At 31.6% G+C, this 23,187-nt stretch overlaps 1 protein-coding gene across 2 annotated transcripts in view; it reads left to right on the top strand.

Moving 5' to 3' along the window:
• Positions 1–23,187, top strand: part of LOC143255441 (glucose-6-phosphate exchanger SLC37A2-like) — a 96,183-nt gene that overhangs the window by 49,413 nt on the left and 23,583 nt on the right. The window contains exons 1-9 of one of the 2 annotated variants that reach the window (XM_076511111.1): positions 300–653; positions 6,375–6,456; positions 7,365–7,461; positions 8,164–8,242; positions 12,807–12,942; positions 17,605–17,681; positions 18,656–18,822; positions 20,824–20,879; positions 22,178–22,279. In XM_076511111.1, the coding sequence (XP_076367226.1) occupies positions 565–653; positions 6,375–6,456; positions 7,365–7,461; positions 8,164–8,242; positions 12,807–12,942; positions 17,605–17,681; positions 18,656–18,822; positions 20,824–20,879; positions 22,178–22,279 (885 nt within the window). In that variant the 5' untranslated portion in view covers positions 300–564. Of the gene's footprint in view, positions 1–299; positions 654–6,374; positions 6,457–7,364; positions 7,462–8,163; positions 8,243–12,806; positions 12,943–17,604; positions 17,682–18,655; positions 18,823–20,823; positions 20,880–22,177; positions 22,280–23,187 lie in introns of those variants that run through there. The other variant, XM_076511112.1, reaches the window with a different exon arrangement.

Raw genomic sequence — 23,187 nt, 5'->3', positions numbered from 1 at the left:
TCCAAAAAGTAATTGCTAATGGAAGAAATTTAAGTTTTATATTTATTTTTTTACTGTGTAACAGCACCACGTGATAGCTGAAAACCAGTTCTAGTTAAAAACTATCATTATTATTTTTCCTTTTTAATATTCTTCCTCAAAATAATCAGCTCATAGCAACACCAAAATCACAACAAACAGTCTTGTTATTACGCAAGATGTGACAATTCATTCTTTAGCAACCGATAATCGTATCACATGAGTCGTGCACACGCTTACGTTGGAGAATATATCAAGAACTATAAGTTAAGAAACCAATTAAACAATAGTAGATTACTGTTAACTCAAATGTAGTGAAACTTTAGTGGGCGAAATCTCGTCTTTGATTGCTGTAATTAGTGAAACAAGGAGTTTTGATCGCGGTTTCATTCAATAAGTAAAACAGTTTGTGTCTTACTGACTTTCTCGAATTTTTTACTTATTCATAGTTTATAAAAAATTATTGCTGATATTAATTTAAAAGAAATTTAATAAGGACTTACTCAATAAAACGTTTTTGATAAGCATACGCCATTCGAGTTTATCATGATTTTAGAGGACAACGCTAAGGTTCCAATTGGAGTTTTGTTCCTGAAGAAATTATGTCCATCCGTGAAAGTTAACAGAGATGTAGCGTAAGTTTCGTTAGTGTTATAACCATGTCCGTGCGTGAAAATCAACCGAGGTGTAACATAGGTTTTTTTAGTATTATAGCTAGGTCTGTGCGTGAAAGTCAACAGCTGTAGCGTAGGTTTTGTTACTGTATCTTAATACCAAATTCATCGATGATTGAAATTCTTTCAATTTTTACAAGTTATTTTCCTAAGATAGATAGATAGTAAATGCATTTGCTGAAAAAAAGAAAAAAAACTAATATTTTGTCTCGTATCGCGTTAGTAGTACAGAAGTTTTTGTTTTAAAAGCATTCCGAAGTCAAACTAAGTGTGACAGTACTTTGAACGATTGAATTCCTTAGTCTAAAAATATTAAAGTTCACACATTAACAAAGAAACCGTTTGTTTGTTTTTAGTTTTACCTATTTTCAAAGATGATTATTGTATTGAACAATAGTAATGATGTACATGTTACGCTATCTTAATTGAAGTTAATATATTTTCGTTATTTTCAGGAACCATATTTATTACCATGGTTTTGGTGTCCGACTCCATAAACATTTATCTTATACTGTTACCGTAGAGCACAAAATTGAGTTCTTAGTTAATAGTGACTCACTTATTGTCTACCACTAATTTCACCATTAGAGTAAGAATAACTGATTTATTTGAAGGTTAACTCAATAACCAGTTTTTAAGATATTTCACAAACACCTACCATATTACTGCAAAGCCTAATAGGTACTGAAAGGGCTCGGCATGGCCAGGCGGTTAAGGCGCTGTATTGTAATATGAAGGTCGAGGGTTCGAATCCCTGTCACATCAAATATGCTCGCCCTTTCAGCCGTGAGGGCATGGTTATGTGACGGTCAATGCCACTGTTCGTTGTTAAAAGAGTAGCCCAAAAGTTGGCGGTGAGTGGTGATGACTAGCTACCTCCCTTTTAATTCTACACTTTTAACTTATGGACGGCTAGCGCAAATAGCCCTCGTGTAGCTTTGAGCAAAGTTAAAAAACAAACAAGTAAGCAGGTATTGAAAGAATTAATACGCATTAAAGAAAGATGTCCTAACAAATATATGATTGTTTTCACTAGTTCTATACGACTTCATTGCATATATATATATATATCCAATACTTCTTAAGTAACACGAACAACTATTATTACGAAGAGCCACGAGTACAGACTATCACGAAGTGATAACTTTATTCCTGATATCTTTTGAAATGAGTAGCTGACCTTTTACCACAGTGCAAAATGCACTTTAATTTAATTGTTATCACGCGGTGTGATAAAATACCACTTGTAACAGTTTGATACTGTAGTCACGCGCCGTAAAACGTGTACATTGTTTGGAACATTCATTCCGTACTATAACAAATATTTTAGCGTTTTTAATTGCGTATATCTAAACAAACAATCGATGAAAAACAGTTAAATATATATAGGGCTATCTGTGCTAGTCGTCCCTAATTTAACAGTGTAAGACTAGAGGGAAGGCAGCTAGTCATCATCACTCACCGCCAACTCTTGAGCTCCTCTTTTACCAACGAATAGCGGAATTAACTGTAACATTATAACGCCCATATGTGCTGAAAGGGAGAGCATGTTTGGTGTGACGGGGATCCGAACCCGTATGTTTCAGAGCTCTCGATTTTAGAACAGACGATCCACGTTCGAGTCTGTGCGAAACAACAAAATATATCCTATACATAAGCTGTGTGTGCGTTATAAAGAGTGTTTAGAATCCTTTAACAGGGATGGTGGATGATAAGGTGCTGCTGACTGGCAGCAAATACCCTTAGTAGTGTTGCTATAAATATAAAATACTTTACTCAGAAAAGGAGTAATACAAAATTCTGCGCATTAGTTATGCTATAACTTGTGACATTCCCATAATTTTGTTTTATCTCTTTAAAATAAACAAACTTCTTTCCAGTGTAAGTGTGCAAAGTTTTTAAGCGGTATTTAGAATGATGTTTTCCAAAAGTAGCGTAATCGACTTGATAAACATGTGCAAAGTTGAATGACGTGTATCATCTTTTGTGCCACATAATTTTTTATTTGTTTTTTACAGGGCATGGCGTGTTTGTTTGTGTGCTTTTCTTATAGCAAAGTTACATCGAGCTATTTGTTGAGCCGATCAAGGGGAATTGAACCCCCTTATTTTAGTGTAGTAAATCCGTAGACTTTTGTCCGAATGGGGGACCATACTCATTCATAGCAATTTTAATGAAATATGTAAGGAAAATGATAAATATCTTCAACAGAAGATCGATATACATAACTTCTTTCATATAGAGGTCGTGATAGCTCTGTTTGTTTGTTTGTTTTTTGAATTTCACACAAAGCTTCTCGAGGGCTAGCTGTGCTAGCCATCCCTAAGTTAGCAGTGTAAGACTAGAGGGAAGGCAGCTAGTCATCACCACCCACCGCCAACTCTTGGGCTACTTTTTATCAACGAATAGTGGGATTGATCGTCACATTATAATGTCCCCACGGCTGAAAGGGCGAGCATGTTTGGCGCGACGGGGATGGGAACTCGCGACCCTCAGATTAGGAGTCGCACGCCTTAACACGCTTGGCCATGCCGGGCCGAGAGCTCTGTACGTATGCATTATATTAAAGCTGTCTTCCACTTACGATAAATGATTAGACATTACTTCAGTAAAGAGATATACATTTTGCTTTAGAGCAAGGGTTGGAACTCATTGCATAAAATTTTGGTTCCAAAACACACTTTTATATACCTTATGTTAAAACAGAAAATATGAAGTGAGTAAATGAAGTGAGTCAATATTTTAATTCCTCGCTCATCTTACTTTGAAAAATATTTATTATTACATTATTATGTCCTGTAATTGCAGACACCGAAATCTACAGATTGGCCCCTAAGTCCATTTCTCTTAGGCCTAATATCAGTTAAACATTTACTAAGTACGTATATTTAATAGAAATAAACTAACACTATAGTTTTTGGCTTTTGTTACGTCTCCCGCTAGTACAGCGGTATGTCTCCGGATTTGCAACGCTACAATCAGGGGTTCGATTCCCCTCGGTGGGCTGAGCAGATAGCCCGATGTCGCTTTTCTATAAGTAAAACACAAACACACAAACGCTTTAGTTAGCGTTATACTTTACCGTTCTTAGTAGTTGACTTCACAGCCTAATGCTAGACCTTTCTAAGATCTTTCATGCATTTTAATATGTTGCTGTAGAAAATGTTTAATAAAGTATAGTTACATCCTCCATTTCTTTACATATATTAAAATAAAGTGCGCGCGCCTTTTTAGGACAAACAAAACTAAATATTCTTTAGCAAAATAGTAAAACGCCTGTTTAAATACAGGATTTCTAGAATAATACAGAATAATTCTAAGTATAGACATCGCAATTTATAAGTCCAGTGTATGTGTTTTTGCTCAATTCGGTTAGCATTAAGCTTCGGAGTTTTTGGTTTGTTTTGAATTTCGCTCAAAGCTACTTGAGGACTATCTGCACCAGCCAACTCTCGGGCTACTCTTTTACCAACGAATAACGGGATTGACCGTCACACCTCCACGGCTGGAAAGGCAAGAATGTTTGGTGTAACAGGGATTCGAACCCGCGATCCTCGGATTGCAAGTCGAGTGCCTTAATCACCTATTCATGCTGTGCCGACAGTTTTTGGTACTGTCAATAAATAAACTTATAAGGTTATCCTACGAACGAACATTAAACCTATTTTTAAAACGTTTGATTGAGTTTTGAATATGTTGTTTGTATAAAATGTCTATTAAAGTTTATTTACATCTATTTATTTGCATCCATAACGAAGCGTATTTCCATTTATACAGTAAGTTACTCGTTCATTTTTAGGACAGACAAAATTTGAAACTTGCGAAAACATTTGTTTAACAATGACTTTCGTTATTGCAACAGTACTTCTTTAAATATAGGATTTCTAGAATAATGTAAATTAATTCTATTAACAGATATCGAAATCTCTAAGTCCACTCACCTTAGGTCTTTATTAGGTTTGAACTATATTCGATAGAGGTAACACTGATTTGTGTAAGTTTTTGCTTTAGTTTAGTCAATAAACAACTACTATACCGTTCTTAGTACTATCAATAAATAAACGTATAATGTTATTCTAAGATTTTAAGTTAGAATTTTTTTAACATTTGATAAGATTTTAATTTATTGTTGTACAAAACGTTTACTTTAAAGTATATTTACATCCGCCATTTCAAATTTAGTTAGTTAGTTATCACTATTAGATTCCATCAAGGAACATAGGACCGCAATCGGTTGCGGATTCTTCAACAGGTATTTAAGTGAGTAGGTTATTAGCCCACTGCACCGAGCCGTCCCTAATTTAGTAGTGTAAGACTAGAGGGAAGGCAGCTAGTCATCACCTACCACCGCCAACTCTTGGGCTACTCTTTCACCAACGAATAGTGGGATTGACCGTAATGTAATAACGCCCCCACGGCTGGGAGGGCGAGCATGTTTGACGCGACGCGGGCGCGAAGCCGCGACCCTCGGATTACGAGTCGCACGCCTTACGCGCTTGGCCATGCCAGGCCTATTTCAAATTTACATCCCTTGAAATAAAGTGCACGTGCATGCACATTTATATAGTAAGGTGAGTGCGCATTTTCAGGACAAATAACATTGAGTATTGTTACACTAGATAATGTGACTAGGGAAATAGTAAGAATGATTTCATGAAAAATATCACCATGGGTATTAAGATACCCGAAAATTAATAAAGTTGCTTAATAATATGAATCTACGCATGAGAAAATATTCTTTTCTCAGACATCTATAGTTTTCTCAGGTCCGGCATCACAGTAGTCTTAATTATGCTTGTGGGCCCGGCATGGCCAGGTGGTTAAAGCACTGGACTCGTAATCCGAGGGTCGCGCGTTCGAATCCCCCATCACACTAAACATGCTCGCCCTTTCAGCTGTGGGAGCGTGATAATGTTACGATCAATCCCACTATTCGTTGGTAAAAAAGTAGCTCAAGAGTTGGCGGTGGGTGGTGATGACTAGGTGCCTTCCCTCTAGTCTTACACTGCTAAATTAGGGACAGCTAACGCAGATAGCCCTCGTGTAACTTTGCGCGAAATTCAAAACAAACAAACTAGAGTTTCCTAATTTAAATTTGTTTAGGTTGTATTTTAAATTGATTTGATGTGAATTGCCCTACAATTATTTCAAACAAGGAGGTCTGAAAAGTGGCGAATCATTGAAAACCGAGACGCCTAGCTGCGATGATAAAATTTCTCAAACTGCCATTTTTTTATTTTCATTTTTTTTTACATTGTAATTAATTATTCCGATGTTTCACCAGCTTTCAGCATTTTCAACAGGAACATTATAGATTTGGAGTTGTATCACATCAATAACTAGCATTCCAATTCTCTGGAGACATGTGAGAAGGAATGGTACATAAACTGCATATTTTTTTCAGAACCTTTAATTTGTTCAATAAATATTCTAAATTAACATTCCAAGGCAATTAATGTATCATTCCTTCTCAACAAATAATATTTGATATTTTAACATTAACTATTGTAACATTTTCAGCAATTGTAAAACTGCTTAATGTTAGAAAAATTTGAATAGATTTGTTAAGAAATATCAATTATTGGCAACACTGTTGCATTTTGCTAAGAATTGTTGTTTGTACCTGTAATGTTAATACGAATTTAAGTGATACGATGCATTATATTTGACCCTTTAAACCAGATACCGTGTGTTTATCCTGGGAATTACATTTGTTTCCTATACGGCGTACCACTTATCTAGAAGACCTCTCAGTGTTGTCAAAGTAAGTTCCATGTGCATCAGCATTATATGTATATATTTATATATTCCATAGAAGTAAGACTTTTTATTATTGTTAAATTCTGAAATTATTGTTTTCATTACCACTTTATCAGTATTGACATAAAATACTTACTGTTTATTACATTGTAGCATCAAAAAATGTGAACTAATTATTTTAGTCGTAGTAAGTAACTTTAAAGATATTTATAGTTGTGTAGTTTGTTAACTTGTTTTGTAGATTAATTAAACTTACGTTTTTAATATATACGTACTCCTAATTTTGTGCTATATATGTGTTTTAAATGATATTTAAACGTACTTAAGTTTTTACCTTTTCATAGATGATTAATTAAATTAATTGAGCTTCTTCAAAACAAAAGAGAAATTTTGATTAATATCATTATAATACTTTGAGAAATTAGAATCATATAGTATTTTTTTTTTTGCAAAGTATGGTGTAATATGGTGTTGTCGTGTAAGGTCTGATGTTATATATTATTGCCATATGATATTCTGTATTGTCACACAAAATTTATGTCATATGGTGCTGTGATGCAAAAACAGGTTAACTCTCCACTAACATTATCTATAGCAGAAATGTCTTGTTAAGAGTTAAACATATTTTCTTGTATGCAGTAAGTTTGACCTACAAATATGTGTATATGATCAGAATTAACTTGCAAGCTATTTTATGTATACCTACCTATGTATATTCATGTCATTTTGATAGCTCTATAGGTAACCTGTGTTTATGTTCTTACTTATTGAGTATTACAACTTCTAATTCTGCATACGTGTAGTAAACTGTTCATTTAGTTGTTAAGGTCATTAAAAGTATTAGCCTGATTCATTTCTATAACTAAGTTTTGTAAATAATACAAACCTTTCTTTTAATTGTACACTGTACAGAATGTTCTCAGCCAAAACTGTAGTACTTTGAAACCTCCACCAGATGTTCATATTACAAGCCAGAACAAAGATACATGGTGCAGTTGGGCTCCTTTTGGTGAGTTAAAATACTTTGTTTATTAAAGTTGTAACAGAACAGTAGATTATCAATCAAGGAAGCTATTCTTTATAATTGTGTATTTGATTTGATTTTACACAAAGATATTATTGTCTCTTGTGTGAAGAATATTGATGAATCAAAGTATGTATTTGTTTTATGTTATATGAAACTGATGCAACACTGGCCATGATTGATATGTACATAAGTAAACATTTTTAATAATTCCCAGCCAAATAATAGAAGGATATTTGACTTAATAACATTTCTGAAACAAACATTTGATTTATTATACAATTAGTCAATAAAAAGTTTTAAAAAATTAAATGTATTTACTACTTCAGTAACTTACTCTCACAGATTCTGTTCTTATAGGAACTTAATTACACCTTATATCCTATATTAATAATATTTCATTAACACCTAAAAAAACAATTCCTTAAAATTGTTGTAATACTTTGATTACTGTTTTTCCTCAATATTATTGCAGGACTGTAATACGATAATTACTTAATAAAGTAAATTGAATATTTTAGAAACAAAAAATGGACAAATGAATTAATGAATATTCTAAAGTTCTCTATAATTGTGAAAAGAAAAACTTTAATCTGTATCATCATTTTTATTAAATTTATTTCTTTGTCATTATAACTTTCAGTTTTTGAATATATAAACTTATTTCTTATCCTTTTTTTCAAATAGATGGAAAAGATGCTAATGAGCTATTAGGATATTTAGATTCTGCTTTTTTGTTTATGTATGCCTTCTTTATGTTTGTAAGGTGAGTTAAAACATTAAACTTTAGTTAAAAATAATTTATGATTTTGATTTAATTTCTATTTTGCAGAGATTCTGTAGAGTTGCAATGATTCTAAATGATGTGCTTTGACAAATGTATGTGTGAAACAGCCAGCTAAAAAGATCATACTTGGTGGTTGATGGGAAAAACTATATAAACTTTTTAGACAGAATGAATGCTTTATACTTTATAGTATATTTTGTTGTTTCCCAAAATTAGATAAAGTTTGTAGTTGATCTGTGTTATTATATTATGCTTTGAAAACATGTGAAAAAATTTAAATGATTTTTTATGTCCATGAAGGTCAGAATTTGTTTCTTCTGGCATTTTACTTACTTTTAGAAGTACAAAAACAGTGAAAGTGGTGTCTAATGTTGGATGATGTTGCTGTTTTAATACACATTTTTCTATTTAGAATTTGACCTAATGATGTGTTCTCTATCCATCTTGATTTTAGTATATCTGATCAAATGGCATTAAATTCCCCCTTTTTTGGGGGAGGGAGGGGGCTCATTTTACATTACACTGAATAACTTTGCATACTGAATAAACATGTTCCTTACTAGTTTGTTGTAAATTAACTAGAAAATATTAACTCACAGTTTCCTTAAACATACTGTAAGAATTGTTTCACCAAAATAAAATAAATATTTTCATTTCTTCAATCTTTTTTGTTCACAAAACTTTTGTACCTATAAATAGTGTCTAGTAACTTAACTTGAAACTTTAATAAAATCTCTTCAATTTCATTTAAATTTGACATTAAGAATTGTATAACTGAATTTAGTTTATTGAGTTCTGTTTTCCTTTGAAGCATGTATGGACAAGTTTTAAATTTACTGAGTATTTGAATAAATTTAAAATAAACCTCTAATGCATCAAAATATAAGCATAAAAACTAAATATCTTTGTTAAATTTGGAAGTAGTTTCATCATTTTACAGTATTAAGTTCTAGAAATGTTTACTTAATAAAGTGATTTGTAGATTAAATACGTCAGTTGTTTTATCTATCAAGTTTATTCATAAGGAATATTCTCATTTAGATTTTAAATGAATTTTATATTTTTTCTGACATCTGATTCTTGTATTTTAATGTTGCTTTCAACATGGTTTGATTAGGTTGTTATAAGAATACATTATGTGTACATATTATTATGAGTTTAATTTAAGATGCGGCTAAATGTACTGCTCATGTGTTAGTAACCTAATGCTTGTTGCTATTAGAAGTACATTATGAGGTATGAAAATATAATGTATCAGTATTTCCTAGACTATTGCATCACATGACAGTCACAGGAAGTGGTGACTTGTTAAGAAATCCATAGATCTCAGTTTATTTTTGTAACAATTTTTTTTACAGTTTTGGTTATGTCCAGTACATTTAGACAATCAATTTGAATATAGTCATGCATTGTTGTAAAAGTAGTTATAGTGTTAGCTGTATTTAGTTTTATATATGATAGAGGAAAATAAAAATATTGCAGCTCAGCTGAAAATGCATTTCTAAAATCAACAAGAGTGCTTCATGATAAGATAAATTTTTACTTGTTCCAGTAGTGAGTTTTAGCTATTACAAAGAATAATAAATGATTTTGCAAACAGTAGAAAGTATCTCATAAGGGTTTTCCAGAAACATCTGCCTGCATTTCACATACCCTACCATTGTTAAACATGTGTTTCTATAATTACTTGATGGTTGGTCCAACATACAGACCTGCCAACTTTTACGATTTTAGTGTTATTGTCCTGTTTTCTTTAAAACTTTTGGTGTTATTTTAAAATGTTTATGTGAAAATTACAGAATCTCTCTTTCAATATTTTTTTTCTTCTAGTACTTTTTCAGAGAGAATTCACCAATCTACACTCTACATATCCATTTTTCAAATGCATGAAGTAACCTATTAAAAAAGCTTGTAAATAGTAAATCTAGTGTGCTCATTATTTTTTGAAGGGTAAAAATGTGGTTCTGCTTTTTCCCAATGACTCCAGTGAAGAAAAGAAAAGTAAATAGCGAGCTGGAGCTCAGTGATTTTGGATTATTCTCAATGTGTATGAATTATGCAAGATATAGAATTTGTGTTTGTGATTTCTTTATTGCTCAAGGCTGTGAAAGGACTTAAAAGAGTATTTCAACACCTCTAAACATCACCACAGTTGTTTGGTGATGTCTGGCATTAATAAACTGGACTAATTTGTTTTGTAAAACCTGATATTAAATCAGAAAATTATGTGAATGTTTATTCACCTCTTCTATTGTGGAACACAAGCTTCCTTTGATTGATTTGGAGCATAATCTTTTTGGATTTGGAAATCACTAAAACATACAGATATTATAGAACCAAAACCTCTGTAGTATTTGTAAAAATGTTCAGTAGTGTAACTGAGTGAATTTTGAGTAACATTAAAATAGGGATTCCAACTTGTACACTGATGGCAGTAATGACATTGACAGTATACTGTACATTATTGTAGTGACATACTTTGATGACAAGGGAGAAAAGGTAGTAAATAGATTACTTTATAACCTTTGTACTTTAAATTTGGAAACTTGTATGTCATTAGTTGTTCATAACACATACGTGATAAGAAGAAGAAAAGGAGTAAAAATGTTGTATATTTTCTTCTGAAACTTAACCCTGAAATGTTGGTTTGGGGATACTCATGTTGCTCCCTTATCTGGAAAAAACAGCAAATAAATTTCAATGTCAATTTCATGAAATTCTTGTTCACATTACTACTATTTGAACAATATTGCAAATAGAAAACAAGGACCTAGAGAAATCCAGAGTATATGGGAATATGGGATGTGGAGACTCAAAGTGTTCTGAAGGGTGTTTTTCTGCCTCTTGGAAAATGCTTACAGTGAGTAATTGAGTAGTGAAGAACTTTCAAGTAATATTTTGTAGCCAAATATGATGAAAATAAAAAAAATGAAATATAAGAATCCATGTGAAGGTAGAGTCTGTTCCTTGTAGATCAGAGATATCAGTAAAGAAAGAAAATTATTGTATGGAAAAACACATAGAAACAACTTCCAAGCCAAGGCAGTCTGTCAGTGTATTTCCTTGGTAGGGATCTGGGCCTTCTATGGATGGTTCCTCTAAGAAAGTTGCAGATAAAATTGTAAAGGCAAGTGAGAGGGTATAGGATGCACCTGACACCAAATACCAGGAAACATATTTGTGAGAGGATAGACTGAACAAGTTGCTTACATAAAAGAGATATGTTGTATATGCATTATTTCTGAACAACTGTATTAAAATGTTTGCATTATTTAAGGAATTTTAAGCAGACTTGTGACACCACACACAATTTCAAATTGTTCAATTATTTTAGATTTGAATTTGAAAGACTTCAAATTCAATTTAAAATTAGAAAGTTGTAATTGGTTATGAAGTTATCTCTTTCCTTTCAAAGCTTGACATAGTAAACCGCATCTCTTTGTATGAAGACATAACATATTACCATGAAATTCCCACTTCAGGACACAACTTTGAAACATGCAGAAGCAGCAGACATATCTGTCAGAAAAAGTCGTTATTTGGAATTGTTTAAGTAATGTGTTGGAAAATTGAAGCCATTCATTGCAGGGATGTATCAAGGGCCAGTACAATGAATTGCCTTTAGCAGCAACTTCTCACTTTCCAAGCTGATCCATTGACTGAAGTAAATCTCAGTGAGCCAGCAGACAAGTGTTGTTATAGTATTGGAAAAGTGAAAAATGAGCTGGACAACTTTAAAAACTCTTCAAAGTAATGAAGTATATTCTTATAATATCACATTGCAATATGGGTTGTGAGAGGGTTTTCTCACTTGTTCACAAATTCAGGATGGACTTTCGAGGACTCCACCTTAGAATCAGTGCTGATAAGTTAGATAGAGATAGCACAAAAGTCATGTTTCTTCCAAAAATTTACAATTTTTTTCCTCAAGAAAGCCAAGAGCTTTACTTACAGGGCTCTTGATTAACAGAATATTGTAATTAGTAAGTATTAGATAAAACATAATTAATAGTGACACCAGTTGTGTTTACATATTTTGAAATTTTTACCTTGTTCTGGAAGGATTACTATTTTTTCAAAATTTATTGTTGGCAAGTTTGTATGTACCTTACCAATGGCAGATCAAATTTATGCAGTTATGCTATGAGTGAATGCAACATAGCAATACATCACAGTTCATTTGAGATGCTTGCTAAATAAAGCTGTGATGTAGAAAAGTTTATGTGCAACAGAAACAATCACTTTAAACTAATAGCTTGAGACCATCACCTAATGTAATGTTACAAACATGAAAAAATATTATCTGTATTAATAAATACATAATAACTGTAATTTTATATAGGTTTGCTAATGTTTTAATTTTAGGTTTCATAGATTTATAAAGAAATATTAAGAAACCTGAGGTTATTAACATTAGTTTTGTGCACAAAGGTTCAAAAAGAGTTGGATAACTTTTTAAAAGATATGAGTAAAAATTTTTAAATATTGCAAAGGAAGGAAAACAATAGGTGAACATACTGTGAACATTTGAATTTTATTTTAGTGGTTTTGTAGCTGAACGTGTGGACCTGAGATATTTTCTAGCTATTGGCATGTTAATGAGTGGAGTCTTTACTTACTTATTTGGATTGGCTTATAGTCAGGGGATTCATTCATTTACTTATCTGATTATTGTTCAGGTAAATAAGCAACTTAATTTGATACTGTTTTATTTGAACCTAATCAAAAAGTTTGTAATGTGTATTGTGGTGAAATTTCTTTAACTTATGAAACTCTGTACTTGGAATATGAAAGTTTCAAGTTCTATGAATGTTTTAAATAATATAAATTAACCATATAATACTTTTTACTTTTATAAACTGTAAAACTGATTTTTCAAAGTTCCAAAAATTTAAACTTATGTATGCTAACCATGAAATTTGATTTTTTATTAAACTAATTCATTTTCAAATCTGTGTGTAATATTTATACATAAATTTGCAATTTTACTGGAGACTTTGACTAGTAAGTGACACAATCCCAGTGGTTGCTCCTGAAGGTGCTAAGCCTCTCAGGCAGTGGAAGAGAATTCTTGTATCAATGTTACCAGTGACCTTCTGTCTGTATACTGTCTTACTGATTCCACATCTTTGTTTTTCTTACTTATACCATACAGTACTTTATTTTCCAGCAGTCTCATTCCCTTTATAATTGCTGCTTTCACCTTACTAGTGTATAGTAGGCTCATATCCTGCAGCAGGATGTGACAAAGCTCTTTTGAGCTTGTCAGCTTCTTTTGTGTAGCTTTACCTTTCCATAGCTTGATACATGTATTCAGGTGATTGTCTTAGCATACAGTTTGCTTTCTGCCACCTGTTTGGTAACAAAGCCCTCTGAATTTCATGTTGTACAGCCTATGAGTTGCAAATATTTCAGTTTTACTAGAGGCTCTGTACACCAGAATGTTATCAGCTTCTGGTTTTTAGTTGGACTGTTTAAGGTTAGCAGTATAAAGTTGGATTGTCAAAAGTTAGCACCTGGTATTTAGTTGGATTGTCAAAAGTTAGCACCTGGTATTTAGTTGGACTGTCAAAAGTTAGCACCTGGAATTTAGTTGGACTGTCAAAAGTTGTACCTGGTTATTTAGTTGGACTGTGAAAGGTTAGCACCTGGTATTTAGTTGGACTGTACTTAATGGTGTGCATAAATTTTCTAAATTTGATATAAAACATGGTTTACTTGATTATAATTTTTGTTTTAGAGAAAAACTTGAAGACATTTGTTCTTAATAGGTATATGTTTAAGTAAGTTGTGTATATCAATAATGTTTTGCAGTTTTTATCAGACAAAAAAATGCTGTATGTTATGCTCATGCATTCATGTAGAACTGGAGAAAAACTGGTTTCACATAAATTAATTTACAGAACAAAAACCTTATTTATGGTAAAATTATGTTTTAAAAAGCATATCCAGTCCTATTAATTGAGAATCAACATTATTGATGTTTGGACTGAAATAGCCATAACTAGTATAGAATGAGTATACCTTTATTTGGGTCAGTTCAATTACGCTATGTAACACACATTTTGTTCCTGGATAGTATGTGTTATTTCTTAATTGCTTGTGTTGTAAAAGTACAGATAATGGTCATTATTCCATTCAAACTTTGCTTTTGTGACCTGGATAATGAAATTTAGAAATTAACCTATTTTCTATGTAAAAACGGGCAAATTTGCACATTTTTCATTTACATAAGGTTTGAATAAAACAACAAATGAATCAAGATATACATGTCATTATACCAATGTTATACAAAAATGAACAAAAACGTTTAGAAGTGAGTAGTTTTACAAAATTTGTGACTGTAATGTAAATCACTTTCATGTATCAGCTCCCAAATATAGTCTCCCATCAAGTTTTCGTTATATGCTCCTTGGTAGCAGAGTTCAAAGTCCAGGATATTTTGGTGGAAGTGCTCGCTTTGATCCTCTGAGTATGCTCCCATGTTCTTGAATTTATCAAGATGAATGTATTGATGGACATGGATGATATGGACTTTGAGGGACATTCTGCAGCCCATTTTGCCATAGTTCTTCACCAGAGCCTCAACCAGTTCCACATAATTTTCGGCCTTGTGATTGCCCAAGAAGCCTCGAACCACTGCGACAAAGCTGCCTCAAGCTTTTTTTCCTTCCTACTGAGCTTCTTGGAGAATTCTGTGCATTCCAAGATCTTCTTTATTTTTGGTCCAGTAAAGACACCAGCTTTGAACTTTGCCTCAGACAGCTTAGGGAAGAAGTCTCAAAGGTATTTGAAGGCTGCAGACTCCTTACGAAGATCTGTGACAAATTGTTTCATAAAACCCAATTTTATGTGCATTGGTAGGAACAACATTTTCTGGAGGTCCACCAGTGGGTCACACTTAATACTGTATCTTCCCATTGAGAACTTGGTCCATTATGGCCAGTGCTTCCTGTTATAGTGCACTGTGGTGTCCCTGCTGTCCCAAAGGCAAAGATAACAGGGAAACTTGGTGAAACCTCCTTGGAGACCCATTAGGAATGACACCATTTTGATGTCTTTGATAACCTCCCAGTCACACTCATCATACTTCAAGGCTTTTAGCAAGGTCTTGATGCAGTTCTAGAAAATTCTCTATCAGCTACTCAGCACTGAATATACCTGGAATGTTCTGGAAAATGGGTAAATTTGAAAAATTCATTACCCAGGTCACAAAAGCAAAGTTTGAAGAGAAAAATAGGTCTTTTCCATTTACTTTATGCATAAGCAATTTGGAAATAACACTTTCTGCCCAGGAACATGAAAAAGTAAACAATTTGTTACGTACTGTTATTTTTTTCTAAATTTCTTTGCAGTTTGTGTTGACCATATGTCTCAAGGTCTTTTACATGGGAGAAGGCTTTATGCTGCAACTCTTGTTTTTAAGTCAAAGAACATGAATGTGTTTCTGTATAAACGTCTTGGAAGTTAACCTATTCAAACAGAAAATACAGAAACTTGTAAGACTGGCTTGGTCTAAGATTGCATCTAGACCATTGGCTGAAGTGTATAACCTCTGTACTTGCAGGATGCTATCTGTGTTTATTTCACTTGGGGTTATAAGTTAGGCATTTCCATAGTTAAGTCTACTAAATTTTCTCAATCTTTCTTGTGTTTTTGATTTTCATGGCCCCATAAACTGGATGTTACCAAACAACAAAACATGATTGTGTGTAAAACAAAATGCAAGATCTAGCTAACTAATGAACAGATATTTGCTGTAAATTCTTATCATTTCTATTTCTTTGGCTATTGTTTTTAATTACATTCCTTTAATCCTTTTTTGGGCTACACTGTTTTTGACTAAGTAGCATTACTTTTTGTCAGTGCACACCAACAAACTAAGAAAGTGACACTTGGTAGTAACCAGCATTAGTTTAGGATTCCAACCCTATTATTCAAAACAACCTTACAGAATTAGTCAGATTCTTTAAAATATATAGTGGAAGTTTTTCTTTTCTTAAACAGTGTTAATAAGTTCCTTTAAAGTAATGCCATAGAATCTGGATTAATAGTTTATTATCATCACCTGCATGCATTCAGTACAGCCATATCAAGCATCATAATTTATGCTTATTGCTTAAGATAATATTATTTGACACTAAATGCTCTTCAATAAGGAGAGTTTCATAAAATGTAGCACATTTTCGCTTAAAACTTGGCAATGAACTGGTATGATTCTTTTGGAAGCTTGAGTTAGAAACTGCTAAATCTGAATTGCTTGGCCTAATCAATACTTATGTACATGCATGCCCTTTCACCTAATAGTTTTACTGCTCTAAATCAATCATCTTTAGTCCAAATGGCAAAAACTAAAAATTGGCCACTTGCAGTAAATATTAGCTGCAGTGAAAAATTCAGACCAAATTGTTGGACAAATTTGAATGCTTTTTGCTGAATAACTTTGCACATATAGCTTTTATTTAAACCAAATTTGAAACCTAATTGTAATGTTGTAAAGATCTATCAATATATGAAATTTGAAAAAAAACAAAAGACATAAAGGTTAAATATGTTTTTTTTATAAAATACGATTTCTGTACTTTCAGTGTGAAGAAAGAAAAAAGGAAAAAAATCAGTCAAAATTTGAGATATTATATCTATTATATTTCTTAATGACTTTTATTGAAATTTAGTATGTGAAGTAATGGTCCAGTAGAACACATTCACAGAAAATACCACAGTCTCAGCTACAGGTAAATTGTTGAACTGTCACTGCTGTTGATAACACAAGGTTTGTTCTGAAGGTCGATTTGGCCACACAACAAAGTATCACATGCCATGATTTTTTGTGTCCTTGTTTTTCTTAACTGTCCATGTTTAATTTGTTTGTTTCTTAACAGTCATGAATCTGTGATTAACTGGCTCTTCTGTTAGATGTCAGTTTACTTGAATATTGCTGTGTAAAATATCTTAAGATAAACTAAATTTTGGCTAGGCATGCATACATAACTTTTGTTTACTTCATTCAGCCAGAAAATAATTTGTTAAACAAATTTGTAAAACTGGTATGACTTGTTTGTCTGTAGCTTCTGTACTAAATGTTAATTATTTCCTTTTGTCAAAATGAAATACATTTATTCATCTCTTAGGAAAGACTTGTTTAACTATTAAAATAATCTAGTACATCTATATGATATATGTTTATATATATATATATGTGTGTGTGTGTGTGTATGTAAGTACTATGTGTATTTAAATATGGTTTTGACTGATTTGTTGTAATATGTATTATTCTGTGTACAATTATCACTGAGTATTTTTTACATTATCATAAAAATGATATATTATCTTTACAATAGCTATTTTGTGGAGCATTTCAAAGCACAGGATGGCCAAGTCTTGTTACTTGCCTTGGAAACTGGTTTGGGAAAGCTAGGTAAATATATTTTACAATAATTACTAAAATAAACTAAGTTGTATCAGAGAAAACATTCACATTGCTCTAAAATTAACAATCTAGTTTTATTAAATTATAATTTTTTGTATATACACAGGTTTTTAGTTTTGTTTACAAATGATACAGGAAATAATATGTAATGTACATTTTTTGAAGTTTTATTTTGCTAATCTGTGATGTTGTGATTTGTTTATTAAGACCTTAACTCAATATTAAACTAAATCATAAAGTTTTTTTATGAAAAAATAAAGTATTGTAAACAACTGTGGCAGTAGTGAAAGAATACCTGATAATATCATGAAATCTTATAATGAGATTTTCTAGAAAAACCCAGTGACACTAAACAATCTGTGAAGTTTTAAAATAAACAGAAACTATTACTATACCCAGATGTTTCTTGTGTCAACCTTTTCATCAAAATGAATAGCAGACTGACACTGTCACCACAGATATAATACATGTTAGTATGTCATTGAAATTACTATATTTACAGTCTTTCATCATGCATGGTAGTGAAATATGCAGTTAGGAAAGGTATGAGACAGACCATAGTGGTCTTAGGTTGTCTCAAAAAAGACTTTGAAATTCCCTGTGCATAAACAAGTCTGAAAAGGTAGGATTTTGTTTTAATACATGGATTTTAACTGTAGTTTAATTTTGATGGGTGTAAAGCTAAATTTATAAAACCATTTTAGTTAAAAGGCATTATAACAATTGGTCTTTTGCTCTATTTTTTAACAACACCTGGTTATTAATAGTTCCCAAATTATATTTCTAATACCTGAAACCATCGTAAAGCTGGTTATTTGTACCCAACTCTTAAGGGTGAATTTTCATTAATTTAACATGACACATTGATGTTTCTTGTATCTGTATAAAAGTGTTATTGATCACAATGGTTTATTAGTAATATTGCATTTTTATTAATTTAACATGTAAATAATGTGTTTCAGACGGGGTCTTCTGTTTGGATTATGGAATTCTCACCTTTATTTAGGAAACATACTTGGGGCTTACGTGGCAGGGGTTTATGTAGAAGAAAACTGGGGCTATTCATTTATTATTCCTGCAGGCATTGTTGGAGTTTCTGGTTTTTTAATTTTTCTTTTCCTTGTACCTGGTGAGTGCTAAGTTCCTTCTTTATATTTTTTAGTATTAAACCTTTTTACGTGTAGTTTTATTTTTTTAATAAAATCAATAAATGCTTCTTGTAAATTATTGCTTTTTGTTATGAATAAACATGATAACTGTATAGTTGTGTTTTTGCAACAGTTTAATTATTTTGTGAGGAGTTACTAAGAAACTTCAAACCATTTATGACATGACAGGTATTTAGTTGGACAATCAAAGGTTAGTACCTGGTACTTAGTTGGACTATGTAAAGTGTCATTTTGAATGTATCAGGTATAGTGCCATGATATATTGCCTAAACAAAAAAACAACAGGATTTCATAAATGTTTTACACAAGATTTACATATATATATTTCTAACATATTTTACAGTTAGTCTTAGATGAATACTTGTACAAATTATTTTGTCATTTGTATGCATCTAATAACACATTGTTACACTCAGTGTTACAATAATTTTTCTACAAAATATTTTGTCATATAAACGTGGAATATATTAGTAAGGTTTTTATTTTTTATATAGGCTTTTAGATTTTACTTACATGTTTGTGTAATATGTTATTATTTAAACATATAGACAAAAGTTGTCATGTGTTCTACTTAGTTGATACTGAAATTTTAGTTTCATTAAAAATATCACATTACAGACAGCATATCTAATATGTATAGCATCTTATGTAATTTAACTCATTGTGGAATACTTGCCATTAAACTGCCATTTGTGTTTTCATCTTTACAAAACAAACAAAGAAAATGAAAAGAAATTTCATTGTACAGTAAATTCGTTTTGTAGATAGTGTTTCACATTGACAAGTTCTATATTGAGAAACTTAATCAATAATCCATACATTCATGTTATGAATCCAAACAGCTATTTATTATAACAAACATGCAGTTCCTGTGGATAAATGATTCAGTAATCTGTATGACTCCAGAGAAGCCAAGTAGGGGTGACTATAACAGGAAATGAAGTAACATGTATGCAATTCCCATGGGTACATGATTTAGTAATCTGTATGACTCCAGAAAAGTCAAGTAGGGGTTGACTAAAATAGGAAATGAAGTAACAGATATGCAACTCCCATGGATACATGATTTGGTAATCTCTATGACTTTGCAGAAGAGTCAACCAGGGATAACTATAACAAAAAAGACACGAGGTAACAAACATACATTTCTTGTGGATACATGATTTGAAACCTGTGTGACTCCAGAAGAGTCAAGTAGGAGGTGGCTATAACAGAAAATGAAGTAAATGATTTGGTAATTGGTATGACTCTACAACACATAAGAAGGGGTAAATGAAAACAGGTGGTAATTACTGACCACAAAGTGCCAGTGGGTACCAGTGTATGGCTGTTTTTCTGAGAACAACCTTTACAGTATGGATATACATAGAAACTATAACAAATATTGAGATGTTATTAAAATTACTTATGTTACTGTCATGTCAAGTCACAGTGGATGTTGGCATAATCAAGACATTTAAAGCTTAGTGAAACTAGTGATACATAAACAGTGAATGTCTATGAGAGACTTTACAAATGGTGCTGTTGTGAACATTGCTTCAAGCATGCCAAACTTTTGTTGCAATCTGGACAGGTTAAGCAGTTGTGCAGAGGTCATTAATGAGATTGCTTTGGGAATTTATGCCTTAAATATCAAGTATTAATGATACATTGTCAGCTGGTTGATAAATGACTCAAGATTAAGTTGTTAAGGTGTCAGAGCTCAAATTTTTTAGTTACATCCATAAAGAAATTTACAATTTTCTATCCAAACTTTTACAGTTTTCATTGTTATTTGAATACTGAAAACTGTATTGAAAAATTAAACCAACAAACTCTTATTCTTTTAAATGCAATGGAATTGGTTGGTTAATAATGTTTTAAACAGCCAAATTAGGGTGGCAACGTTAGTATATTAAGATGAATAAATAACTGATGTTACTAAGTTCAGTAAATATAGTAGTTTTTTTCTATTATTACAGCTCCAGAAGATGTAGGCTGTAAAACTCCAGTTTATCATCATGGAAGTTTTGGAGAAGTAAGGAAACATTGTGTTTGGAAGTGAAACTGTAGTTATTTTTCCTGAACTTTTAGGTGTATCCTCTGTGGAGATTTTGGAACTAATGTTACTTGCATATTCCTTGAATAACTTAATCTTATCATAAACATTTCATGAATTAACTTTATTGTGTTATCTATATGTTTTACAGCAGAATTTGAGGAAGATATTACATCCCTGAGTTATGATTTTAATCCAGTACTTGGACATTATGTTCAATACTGCTTAGCAGAATATATGCTCGGTAATAAAGGTACAATATAGGGAATATGACTCTTTGAGAATTCCCTGATAAATACTGTACAAAAAAACAGGCAAATAGTAGCTATGTGCAACATGTTACCATCATCAGATGACTTTATTGTTAATGGTCTAACATAAAAGTACCTTTGCTGTATCTCCAGGTAGACTGAAAAACTTTGACAAACTTATTGCTCCAAGTTTGTGATGCTTTACCAGATGACTATCTTCATAATGTCCTTTTAAGATTCTTTATCTTTGTTTTTGTGACCTCAGTTAATTAAGTTGAAAAACCTTCAATTAATCAAAAATAATATTGAGAAATCATAATGGTAATATTTTGATTACCTGGATAATTTGATAAATGGAGTACAACAGTAATTGGAAGCATGAATTCTGATTAGTTGGTTATTTATGTTACAGTTGATTTAATCTTAATATTATTTAGTTGGTAATTTTATGTATCACTGGTCAATGTTAAAGAGCTGATCACCCTGGTGTTCATTTACAAGACTTAACTTCCAGAAAATATTCTTTGGCTGGACTAATAATAAGATAATTTAGGCCTTTTGTGATCATTGTTGATTTTTGCTTTAATTGAGTCATTTATTTATTAATTTTGTGAGTTGTCAAATACTTCGACACGAATCAAGCATCATAAAGAGTTCCATATATCTGTAATACATACTTTTATCTTATATCAGTGGTATAAAACTATTTATACTTGTGAATTTGTTACTTTATTGTAAAGAATAATTTTGAACTGAATACATTAAACAACTAGTTTTGTTCTGTTTGTGTCCCATAATGGGAAGGTTTGTGTGGTAGGGACACAAGTTTTGGTGGCACAGTTGGTAAGAGCATTCTCATAATACTAATTTAAATTGAGTGTTCCAGGTTCAGGGCAAATTTATTAACATTCTAATACATTATAGCTGGAACTTAATAAATGACAGGGCTTGAAAAATTGAATATGTGCTTCAGAATAATATTTTAGTGATATTCTTATTTCATTTGATATGCTTATGAATTTTTAGTCCACTGAAACTGCACCACTAATTGATGAGAAGATAAATCCCAATTTAGAATTTCCAAATTCAAACAAGGCCATTACATTTTGGGGAGCATTGAAGATACCAGTGAGTTTTCATATTTGTTTCTTTTAATTTTAGAACTCCTAGAAAATTAAGTTTTTAGTATTTAATGTATCTTTACTATAAATTTATCAAAAATATTACTTTAAAATTTGTCTATTACTTTTTTTATTTCTCTAAAAAAAGATTTGAAACAATACTTCACAGGAAGATTGAAAAATATGTTTTTAAATTATCACTTATTCAAATATAACAACCACAGCAGAAGACAATTGCTTTGTCTTCTGTTGTATTAACAACCGGCTTGAATAGTAATAAAACTAAACTGTTCTTGATGGACATCTGAACACCTCCTCACAGACTCTTCCAAGAGATTACAAGAAACTGTGTTGTATGTTAATATAGTCATGTTTTACTTTTGTTAACTGCTCTCTTCATATAGTTTTCTTTATTCACAAAATTTGATATTTGTAAAGATACATTATTTTAAGGTTCTGTGTGGATTTCAGTGTACATTTAAGTCCTCTAATAAATATTCACAATATCTGTAGAACCAACTAGTACAAAATATCTCTCTATAAATATTTCAGGTTGAATTATTTTATCTTACTACTTTTGGAGATATGTTTTGAATACACCTATCAGGAAACCTTTATGTGATGTAAATTAATAATAAATTGTATCATACATTCATCAAATGGGTAACACAAATAGAAATACTTTACATCATAACTATTATAAATTTTCTTCAAATCTTTCATGAAAATAAAAAAAATAGGGCAAGTGTAACTTTAATGAATAAGTAAAATTTAGCAACTATTTTTATTGAGATTTTAATATTCAGTTTCCTGTCTTGATAAAGTACACAACATTAAAACTGAGATTCTCTTAGTATATTTGGCCACTATATTTTGTTAATAAGGAAATTGTAGTTGTTAAATTTCATTACTTGC

Source organism: Tachypleus tridentatus, chromosome 7 (assembly GCF_004210375.1).
Source record: "Tachypleus tridentatus isolate NWPU-2018 chromosome 7, ASM421037v1, whole genome shotgun sequence".
Lineage (NCBI taxonomy): Eukaryota > Metazoa > Arthropoda > Merostomata > Xiphosura > Limulidae > Tachypleus > Tachypleus tridentatus.
Note: the sequence above shows the minus strand (reverse complement) of the source record. Positions and strands in the feature narration are given on the sequence as shown.